This window comes from Columba livia, chromosome 9, assembly GCF_036013475.1.
Source record: "Columba livia isolate bColLiv1 breed racing homer chromosome 9, bColLiv1.pat.W.v2, whole genome shotgun sequence".
In the NCBI taxonomy this organism is placed as follows: Eukaryota; Metazoa; Chordata; class Aves; order Columbiformes; family Columbidae; genus Columba; species Columba livia.
In genome coordinates this window covers 22,947,779-22,958,777 of record NC_088610.1, presented here as the reverse complement: position 1 = coordinate 22,958,777, position 10,999 = coordinate 22,947,779, and the positions used below count along the sequence as shown (strand labels likewise).

Below are 10,999 nucleotides of genomic sequence, written 5' to 3'. Positions count from 1 at the left end.
GTAGAGCCCTTGCTGCAGGGCTTGATACTGCTGTGACTTCATTTTGTAGACTTGAAAGCCCTGTAAATTTTTAAATTTTCTTTGGCTTTGGTATGTGGGTGTAGCTCAAATGTGTGTTTTATTTTACTAGTGGTAAGGAGAGGGCTCCTGTCTCTGTGATAGGGAGGTAATGCTGCTAGTTCTTTGTCCCTGATACTACAGAAAGACAGCAGAGCTACATTTTGTATCTCTGCTCCTTTACCTCTGCTTCTGAAAATGTTTTTCTCTGTTGAACTGGCCTACTTTTCTTGCATGAAGTTGCCTTCGTTGCAGAGGAGCACAGCCTGTTTGCTGTAGTGTGTGTTCTGTAATTCTGTGAGTTCTTTGAGGCGTAGGGATCTTGGTGCTGGCTGACTCAGAGATGCTCAGTACTGCTGGCACTGAGCATGGAGCGAAGGTAAGTACATGGATGGTCACATTTTAAATGAGCTCCTAAGAGACTGAAAGGCACTGACAATAAAATAAAGCTGTATACGGGGACATGAACTTGGAGCGGAAACAGAAGGAGGATGCTGGCTAAAGGAGTTCTGCTGGTAAGGCTGCTTCATCTCTTGCAGGTACGCTTGTGACACAGTAACTGATGTCAGGCAGAGAGTTTCAAGAGTTCAGTGTTTGGGTTGTTTTTTGTTTTTTTGTTCTTTTACTATTTTTAATTATTGTCTGGTGCAACTCTGTGGAAAAAGTGAATGGTTTAGAGCTATTTGTACTGAAGTGTACTTGGCCCCGAAGGTAAGGGTTAGGATGGGCTTTTTTCTCCTGGCCAACCCCCCCCCCCCTTCCAACTTAAAGCTGCAGTTCCAGAACTAAAATAGGGGACTGTGGGCTGCTTTAAAATCCCAAGAGCTGTTTCCTTAAAGCTCTTATCCTGGTGGTCTTGTGCAGCCTTAGCACAGTGTCTTGCCATCAAAAGTCACAAAGACCAGCAACAAGGAGCAGCAGAGAAAAATTGCAGTGAGATGGCAAAGTAGGTACTCAAAGGGGATAAATTAGTTGGTGGCTGTTACTCTGGCCCACAGGTATTTTATTTCACTTGCATTTTTTGGCATTGAGCATTTTAAGTATGTGAAGCTTTTTATGCCTGTTGGAGGGCTGGCCAGGTGCACAGGATAGGGAAGTTGTTTCCTGCTCTGGTGGTGTGTGGCTTTCTTGTCAAGTGGCTTCACAAATATTTCATGTCTGAATTAAGGTTTCATCAAAAACTGGGAAAGGGAGGTTGAGTACATTAAGGGGTGGGGAGTGTCTTCAGAATAAAGGTTTTCTTTCTTAGGAAAAAAAGTGTGAAAAAAGGACAGTTATAACTGTTATTTGCTACTTCTGGATCTCTTGTGTCCTGTAGCTCCACTCTGTAGTATTGCCCATCCTCCTGCCTTTGCTCCAGCTGCGTGGTAACAACTGCAGTGTCCGCACGGGGTTGCATAGCCAGCAGTACTAGAAATGTGGGTGCTTTGCTAAGCAGCTCATGCACACATGGCATTTTCCTGGCTTTGTGATGTGCGTGTAGGCTTGAGAAATGGAAAGTTGTTTCTCTTAAAAAAATCCCCAACCCTTTCTGATAGGAACTTGTATTAAGAAAAGGAGTCATCTCTTGTTATTTGCAGAATAGTTCTTTATTAGACACAAGTGTTTTGCTCAGTAATACTTGAATGGACAATTTAACAGTTTATTGTAAAAAGACTGTTTCTTTGAAGGTAATTTTGATTTTACACTGTTAAGGACAGGAACTGCATAGTGTCTTTGAAGCACTTTGGAGTAATAGTATTGCCCCCCCTTAAGAAAAGTTAATAGAGAAGTTTTCAGAATCTTCTACACTTTCAACAACCTCTTTAATCCAGGGGATGTAGTTGGCTACTCTTGTATAGACACCGTATTTTCCTTTTTCAGCACAGCCCTCTCCCCAGCTTACAACCCCCAGGAGAAACCAAGTGTTGTGGTAGGACACTGCGAAGGGGCCACCGCTGTCCCCTTTGCAGGCATCAGCAGTGTCTGTGTCGTGGCCTGCGCAGAACATATTGTCGGTGACGAGCCTGTCGGTGGAGCGCTGACAGGTGTCCATGTTCACGATGGGCAGCTGGACCCTCATGAGAAAGCGCAGGGTGGCGCCTCTCTCGTGGGTGGCTCCCCACCCACTCACTGTCCCCACGTGTCCCTCTTGGGACAGCAGGGTGGCGAGGCTGGGGCTGGGCAGGCAGATGGGAACCACATACTCGTTAAAAATGACATTGCTGCTCAGGTACAACAAGGCGATGTCACCGTTGTAGTTGTTGGAATCATAGTGTGGATGTGTCCAGCTCTGTGCTACAGCAATCTTCTGCTCCTTGAATTCTCTTTGGTATTTGTCAAAGTCTCCTGGAACCATAAAGAGTTAAAATGTTCAGGAAAAGGTAAGGAACCTGGACAGTGTCATCACGGGGTAAGTTTGTGTTCATCAGTGTGTGTGTGTGTACATCTGTGTGCGCCTGCCTGTGTGCATCAGGGTGCGTGCACGTATGTGCCTCTGTGTGAGTCTGTGTGTCAGTATCTGAGTGTATGAGTGTGACTGAATGTTTGAGTATCCATGTGAGTGTGTGTCAGAGTGAGTCTCCAAGTGTAAGTGTGAGTGTCCAAGTAAGTGTGAGTGAGTGTAAGAGAATGTCCGTGTGTGAGTACGAGTATATGAGTGTCCATGTGTGAGTGTGTCAGTGAGTGACCTTGTGAGAGTGTCAGTGTGGGTGTCTAAGTGTCAGTGACACAGTGAGTATGAATGAGTGTGACTGTGCGAGTGTCTGAGCAAGTGTGAGTATGGGTATCCAAGCGAGTATGAGTGTCTGTGAGACTCTATGATTGTGTATGAGTGTGACTGTCCAAGTGTGAGTGAGTGAGTGTGAGAGTCTCAGTCCCTGTGAGTATCCAAGTGTGTCTGAGAGACTGTGAGTATGTGTCCATATGAGTGGGAGTGACTCTGTATGAGTCTGACTTTCTGAGTGTGAGTGTCCGTGTGAGTGGTAATGTCTGAGTGCGTCTCTGAGTGTCTGTGTGAGTGTACAAGTGTCTGAGTGTGAGTGATGGTATGAATGTGTCTTCGTGTGAGTGTGATTATGAGTGAGTGTGATTATGAGTGTGTCTGTGAGAGTGTCAGAGTGTGCCATACTGAGTGTGAGTATGAACATGAGTGTCCATTTGAGTGTCCATGTGAATGTCAGTGACCCAGTGATTATTAGTGTGAGCACATGACTGTCCAAGTCTGAGTATGAGTGGGAGTGAGAGTGCCCATGAGTGTGTCTGAGTATGAGTGTGAGTGTCCATGTGAGTGAGTATCTGAGTGTGAGTGACCCAGTGAGTGTGAGTGTATGTATGTGCGTGTCCGTGAGAGTGTACAAGTGTCTGAGTGTGAGTGTCTGGGTGTCTTGAGTGCCCACGAGCCTCTGAGTATGAGTGTGAGGGTCTGTTTGAGTGTCTGTGTATGAGTGAGGAACTGTGAATGACCCAGTGAGTAGGAGTGTCAAAGTGCATTTGAATGAATGTGAGTGTGAGTGTCTATGTATGAGTGAGGGAGTGTGAGTGTCCAAGGGAGCATGAATGTATCTGGATATGTGTGAGTTGAGTGTATGAGTGTGAGTGTTTGGGTGTCTGTGAGAGTGTCCAAGTGAGAGTGAGTGTCTGAGCGTGATGGACTGCGTGAGAGTGAGTATGAGTGTGAGTGTTGAAGTGTGAGTGACCGTCTGAATGTGAGTGTCTGAGTGTGAGTATGACTCTGCGTGACCACGGGAGTGTGAGGGTCCATGTGGGTGTCTGTGTGCGTGTTTGGGTGTGTCTGAGTGCGAGTCTGAGTGCCAGTGAGACTGTGAGTATGAGTGTCCGTGTGAGTATGAGTCTAAGCACGAGTGTGAGAGTCCTTGTGAGTATGAGCGTATCCATGTGAGTGAGTGTGGGTGTGTCAGGGTGTAGGAGTGTCTTTGACCTTGCAAGGATGAGTGAGATTGTGACTGTCCAAATGCAAGTGTTTGAGTGACTGTGAGTGACCGCGTGAGTGTGAGTGTCCAAGTGAGTGTGAGTATGAACGTGAGTGTCCAAAGGACTGTGAGTGACTGAGTGGGAGAGTGTGACTGTCCAAATGTGAGTGTTTGAGTGAGAGTGAGAGTCCATGTGAGTGAGTGTGTGTGAGTGTCTGGGTGTGTCTGAGAGCCCGTGAGACTGTATGAGTGTTCACGTGAGTATGAGTGTGAGCGTCTGTTTGAGTCTCCATGTGTGTATGAGTCAGTGTGACCGTGTGAGTGTGAGGATGAGCGTGAGTGTCCGTTTGTGTGAGTGTTCAAGTGAGTGTGAGTGACCCAGTGAGGACGAGTGTGAGAGTGTGACTGTCCAAGCATGAGTGTGTGTCTAACTGTGAGTTTCCATGTGAGTGAGTGTGAGTGCTCATGAGACTGTGTGAGTGTCCATGTGAATGTCAGTGATAGTGTGATTATTAGTATGAGCATATGACTGTCCGAGTGTGAGTGTCCATGTGAGCGAGTGTCTGAGTTCGAGTATGAGTGAGAGTGACCCAGTGAGTATGAGCATGAGAGTGTGTGTGTTTGAGTGAATGTGAGTACGTGCATGTCCGTGAGAGTGTACAAGTGAGTGTCTGAGTGAGTCTGAGTGTCTGAGTGCCCGTGAAACTCCGAGCATGAGTGTGAGGGTCTGTTTGAGTGTCCGTGTATGAGTCAGTGTGACCGTGTGAGTATGAGTGAGAGAGTGTGAATGACCCAGTGAGAATGAGTGTCAAAGTATGAGTGTGAGTGTCCGTGAGAGTGTGCGAGTGAGTGTCTGAGGAAGCATGAATGTGAGTGTCTGGGGGTGTGTGTGTGTGAGTGTGAGAGTGTGAGTGTTGAGTCAAGTGAGTGTCCAAGTGAGTGTGAGTGTTGAGTCAAGTGAGTGTCCAAGTGAGTGTGAGTGTTGAGTCAAGTGAGTGTCTGAGCTTGATGGGCTGCGTGAGAGTGAGTGTGAGCATTCAAGTGTGAGTGAGTGTCTGAGTGTGAGTATGACTGTGAGTGACCGCAGGAGTGTGAGGGTCCATGTGAGTCTCTGTGTGTGCGTCTAGGTGTGTCTGAGTGAGTGTGAGTCTGAGTGCCAGTGAGACTGTGAGTATGAGTGTCCATGTGAGTATGAGTCTAAGCATGAGTGTGAGAGTCCTTGTGAGTATGAGCGTATCCATGTGAGTGAGTGTGGGTGTGTCAGGGTGTAGGAGTGTCTTTGACCTTGCAAGGATGAGTGAGATTGTGACTGTCCAAATGCAAGTGTTTGAGTGACTGTGAGTGACCGCGTGAGTGTGAGTGTCCAAGTGAGTGTGAGTATGAACGTGAGTGTCCAAAGGACTGTGAGTGACTGAGTGGGAGAGTGTGACTGTCCAAATGTGAGTGTTTGAGTGAGAGTGAGAGTCCATGTGAGTGAGTGTGTGTGAGTGTCTGGGTGTGTCTGAGAGCCCGTGAGACTGTATGAGTGTTCACGTGAGTATGAGTGTGAGCGTCTGTTTGAGTCTCCATGTGTGTATGAGTCAGTGTGACCGTGTGAGTGTGAGGATGAGCGTGAGTGTCCGTTTGTGTGAGTGTTCAAGTGAGTGTGAGTGACCCAGTGAGGACGAGTGTGAGAGTGTGACTGTCCAAGCATGAGTGTGTGTCTAACTGTGAGTTTCCATGTGAGTGAGTGTGAGTGCTCATGAGACTGTGTGAGTGTCCATGTGAATGTCAGTGATAGTGTGATTATTAGTATGAGCATATGACTGTCCGAGTGTGAGTGTCCATGTGAGCGAGTGTCTGAGTTCGAGTATGAGTGAGAGTGACCCAGTGAGTATGAGCATGAGAGTGTGTGTGTTTGAGTGAATGTGAGTACGTGCATGTCCGTGAGAGTGTACAAGTGAGTGTCTGAGTGAGTCTGAGTGTCTGAGTGCCCGTGAAACTCCAAGCATGAGTGTGAGGGTCTGTTTGAGTGTCCGTGTATGAGTCAGTGTGACCGTGTGAGTGTGAGTGAGAGAGTGTGAATGACCCAGTGAGAATGAGTGTCAAAGTATGAGTGTGAGTGTCCGTGAGAGTGTGCGAGTGAGTGTCTGAGGAAGCATGAATGTGAGTGTCTGGGGGTGTGTGTGTGTGAGTGTGAGAGTGTGAGTGTTGAGTCAAGTGAGTGTCCAAGTGAGTGTGAGTGTTGAGTCAAGTGAGTGTCCAAGTGAGTGTGAGTGTTGAGTCAAGTGAGTGTCTGAGCTTGATGGGCTGCGTGAGAGTGAGTGTGAGCATTCAAGTGTGAGTGAGTGTCTGAGTGTGAGTATGACTGTGAGTGACCGCAGGAGTGTGAGGGTCCATGTGAGTCTCTGTGTGTGCGTCTAGGTGTGTCTGAGTGAGTGTGAGTCTGAGTGCCAGTGAGACTGCGAGTATGAGTGTCCATGTGAATATGAGTCTAAGCATGAGTGTGAGAGTCCTTGTGAGTATGAGTGTATCCATGTGAGTGAGTGTGGGTGTGTCAGGGTGTAGGAGTGTCTTTGACCTTGCAAGGATGAGTGAGATTGTGACTGTCCAAATGCAAGTGTTTGAGTGACTGTGAGTGACCGCGTGAGTGTGAGTGTCCAAGTGAGTGTGAGTATGAACGTGAGTGTCCAAAGGACTGTGAGTGACTGAGTGGGAGAGTGTGACTGTCCAAATGTGAGTGTTTGAGTGAGAGTCCATGTGAGTGAGTGTGTGTGAGTGTCTGGGTGTGTCTGAGAGCCCGTGAGACTGTATGAGTGTTCACGTGAGTATGAGTGTGAGCGTCTGTTTGAGTCTCCATGTGTGTATGAGTCAGTGTGACCGTGTGAGTGTGAGGATGAGCGTGAGTGTCCGTTTGTGTGAGTGTTCAAGTGAGTGTGAGTGACCCAGTGAGGACGAGTGTGAGAGTGTGACTGTCCAAGCATGAGTGTGTGTCTAACTGTGAGTTTCCATGTGAGTGAGTGTGAGTGCTCATGAGACTGTGTGAGTGTCCATGTGAATGTCAGTGATAGTGTGATTATTAGTATGAGCATATGACTGTCCGAGTGTGAGTGTCCATGTGAGCGAGTGTCTGAGTTCGAGTATGAGTGAGAGTGACCCAGTGAGTATGAGCATGAGAGTGTGTGTGTTTGAGTGAATGTGAGTACGTGCATGTCCGTGAGAGTGTACAAGTGAGTGTCTGAGTGAGTCTGAGTGTCTGAGTGCCCGTGAAACTCCAAGCATGAGTGTGAGGGTCTGTTTGAGTGTCCGTGTATGAGTCAGTGTGACCGTGTGAGTGTGAGTGAGAGAGTGTGAATGACCCAGTGAGAATGAGTGTCAAAGTATGAGTGTGAGTGTCCGTGAGAGTGTGCGAGTGAGTGTCTGAGGAAGCATGAATGTGAGTGTCTGGGGGTGTGTGTGTGTGTGAGTGTGAGAGTGTGAGTGTTGAGTCAAGTGAGTGTCCAAGTGAGTGTGAGTGTTGAGTCAAGTGAGTGTCTGAGCTTGATGGGCTGCGTGAGAGTGAGTGTGAGCATTCAAGTGTGAGTGAGTGTCTGAGTGTGAGTATGACTGTGAGTGACCGCAGGAGTGTGAGGGTCCATGTGAGTCTCTGTGTGTGCGTCTAGGTGTGTCTGAGTGAGTGTGAGTCTGAGTGCCAGTGAGACTGTGAGTATGAGTGTCCATGTGAGTATGAGTCTAAGCATGAGTGTGAGAGTCCTTGTGAGTATGAGCGTATCCATGTGAGTGAGTGTGGGTGTGTCAGGGTGTAGGAGTGTCTTTGACCTTGCAAGGATGAGTGAGATTGTGACTGTCCAAATGCAAGTGTTTGAGTGACTGTGAGTGACCGCGTGAGTGTGAGTGTCCAAGTGAGTGTGAGTATGAACGTGAGTGTCCAAAGGACTGTGAGTGACTGAGTGGGAGAGTGTGACTGTCCAAATGTGAGTGTTTGAGTGAGAGTGAGAGTCCATGTGAGTGAGTGTGTGTGAGTGTCTGGGTGTGTCTGAGAGCCCGTGAGACTGTATGAGTGTTCACGTGAGTATGAGTGTGAGCGTCTGTTTGAGTCTCCATGTGTGTATGAGTCAGTGTGACCGTGTGAGTGTGAGGATGAGCGTGAGTGTCCGTTTGTGTGAGTGTTCAAGTGAGTGTGAGTGACCCAGTGAGGACGAGTGTGAGAGTGTGACTGTCCAAGCATGAGTGTGTGTCTAACTGTGAGTTTCCATGTGAGTGAGTGTGAGTGCTCATGAGACTGTGTGAGTGTCCATGTGAATGTCAGTGATAGTGTGATTATTAGTATGAGCATATGACTGTCCGAGTGTGAGTGTCCATGTGAGCGAGTGTCTGAGTTCGAGTATGAGTGAGAGTGACCCAGTGAGTATGAGCATGAGAGTGTGTGTGTTTGAGTGAATGTGAGTACGTGCATGTCCGTGAGAGTGTACAAGTGAGTGTCTGAGTGAGTCTGAGTGTCTGAGTGCCCGTGAAACTCCGAGCATGAGTGTGAGGGTCTGTTTGAGTGTCCGTGTATGAGTCAGTGTGACCGTGTGAGTGTGAGTGAGAGAGTGTGAATGACCCAGTGAGAATGAGTGTCAAAGTATGAGTGTGAGTGTCCGTGAGAGTGTGCGAGTGAGTGTCTGAGGAAGCATGAATGTGGGTGTCTGGGGGTGTGTGTGTGTGTGAGTGTGAGAGTGTGAGTGTTGAGTCAAGTGAGTGTCCAAGTGAGTGTGAGTGTTGAGTCAAGTGAGTGTCTGAGCTTGATGGGCTGCGTGAGAGTGAGTGTGAGCATTCAAGTGTGAGTGAGTGTCTGAGTGTGAGTATGACTGTGAGTGACCGCAGGAGTGTGAGGGTCCATGTGAGTCTCTGTGTGTGCGTCTAGGTGTGTCTGAGTGAGTGTGAGTCTGAGTGCCAGTGAGACTGTGAGTATGAGTGTCCATGTGAGTATGAGTCTAAGCATGAGTGTGAGAGTCCTTGTGAGTATGAGCGTATCCATGTGAGTGAGTGTGGGTGTGTCAGGGTGTAGGAGTGTCTTTGACCTTGCAAGGATGAGTGAGATTGTGACTGTCCAAATGCAAGTGTTTGAGTGACTGTGAGTGACCGCGTGAGTGTGAGTGTCCAAGTGAGTGTGAGTATGAACGTGAGTGTCCAAAGGACTGTGAGTGACTGAGTGGGAGAGTGTGACTGTCCAAATGTGAGTGTTTGAGTGAGAGTGAGAGTCCATGTGAGTGAGTGTGTGTGAGTGTCTGGGTGTGTCTGAGAGCCCGTGAGACTGTATGAGTGTTCACGTGAGTATGAGTGTGAGCGTCTGTTTGAGTCTCCATGTGTGTATGAGTCAGTGTGACCGTGTGAGTGTGAGGATGAGCGTGAGTGTCCGTTTGTGTGAGTGTTCAAGTGAGTGTGAGTGACCCAGTGAGGACGAGTGTGAGAGTGTGACTGTCCAAGCATGAGTGTGTGTCTAACTGTGAGTTTCCATGTGAGTGAGTGTGAGTGCTCATGAGACTGTGTGAGTGTCCATGTGAATGTCAGTGATAGTGTGATTATTAGTATGAGCATATGACTGTCCGAGTGTGAGTGTCCATGTGAGCGAGTGTCTGAGTTCGAGTATGAGTGAGAGTGACCCAGTGAGTATGAGCATGAGAGTGTGTGTGTTTGAGTGAATGTGAGTACGTGCATGTCCGTGAGAGTGTACAAGTGAGTGTCTGAGTGAGTCTGAGTGTCTGAGTGCCCGTGAAACTCCGAGCATGAGTGTGAGGGTCTGTTTGAGTGTCCGTGTATGAGTCAGTGTGACCGTGTGAGTGTGAGTGAGAGAGTGTGAATGACCCAGTGAGAATGAGTGTCAAAGTATGAGTGTGAGTGTCCGTGAGAGTGTGCGAGTGAGTGTCTGAGGAAGCATGAATGTGAGTGTCTGGGGGTGTGTGTGTGTGTGAGTGTGAGAGTGTGAGTGTTGAGTCAAGTGAGTGTCCAAGTGAGTGTGAGTGTTGAGTCAAGTGAGTGTCTGAGCTTGATGGGCTGCGTGAGAGTGAGTGTGAGCATTCAAGTGTGAGTGAGTGTCTGAGTGTGAGTATGACTGTGAGTGACCGCAGGAGTGTGAGGGTCCATGTGAGTCTCTGTGTGTGCGTCTAGGTGTGTCTGAGTGAGTGTGAGTCTGAGTGCCAGTGAGACTGTGAGTATGAGTGTCCATGTGAGTATGAGTCTAAGCATGAGTGTGAGAGTCCTTGTGAGTATGAGCGTATCCATGTGAGTGAGTGTGGGTGTGTCAGGGTGTAGGAGTGTCTTTGACCTTGCAAGGATGAGTGAGATTGTGACTGTCCAAATGCAAGTGTTTGAGTGACTGTGAGTGACCGCGTGAGTGTGAGTGTCCAAGTGAGTGTGAGTATGAACGTGAGTGTCCAAAGGACTGTGAGTGACTGAGTGGGAGAGTGTGACTGTCCAAATGTGAGTGTTTGAGTGAGAGTGAGAGTCCATGTGAGTGAGTGTGTGTGAGTGTCTGGGTGTGTCTGAGAGCCCGTGAGACTGTATGAGTGTTCACGTGAGTATGAGTGTGAGCGTCTGTTTGAGTCTCCATGTGTGTATGAGTCAGTGTGACCGTGTGAGTGTGAGGATGAGCGTGAGTGTCCGTTTGTGTGAGTGTTCAAGTGAGTGTGAGTGACCCAGTGAGGACGAGTGTGAGAGTGTGACTGTCCAAGCATGAGTGTGTGTCTAACTGTGAGTTTCCATGTGAGTGAGTGTGAGTGCTCATGAGACTGTGTGAGTGTCCATGTGAATGTCAGTGATAGTGTGATTATTAGTATGAGCATATGACTGTCCGAGTGTGAGTGTCCATGTGAGCGAGTGTCTGAGTTCGAGTATGAGTGAGAGTGACCCAGTGAGTATGAGCATGAGAGTGTGTGTGTTTGAGTGAATGTGAGTACGTGCATGTCCGTGAGAGTGTACAAGTGAGTGTCTGAGTGAGTCTGAGTGTCTGAGTGCCCGTGAAACTCCGAGCATGAGTGTGAGGGTCTGTTTGAGTGTCCGTGTATGAGTCA

General features: G+C 48.2%; 1 protein-coding gene across 3 annotated transcripts in view; it reads right to left on the bottom strand.

Annotated features, from left to right (window-relative positions):
• Window positions 1-1,624: 1,624 nt before the first annotated feature.
• The window catches only part of LOC102097433 (venom prothrombin activator porpharin-D-like), a 34,068-nt gene continuing 24,693 nt past the window's right edge, over window positions 1,625-10,999 (bottom strand). For all 3 annotated transcript variants that reach the window (XM_065073179.1, XM_065073180.1, XM_065073181.1), the window contains exon 9: window positions 1,625-2,385. In XM_065073179.1, coding sequence (XP_064929251.1) covers window positions 1,808-2,385 — 578 coding nt within the window. In that variant the 3' untranslated portion in view covers window positions 1,625-1,807. The remainder of the gene's footprint in view (window positions 2,386-10,999) is intronic.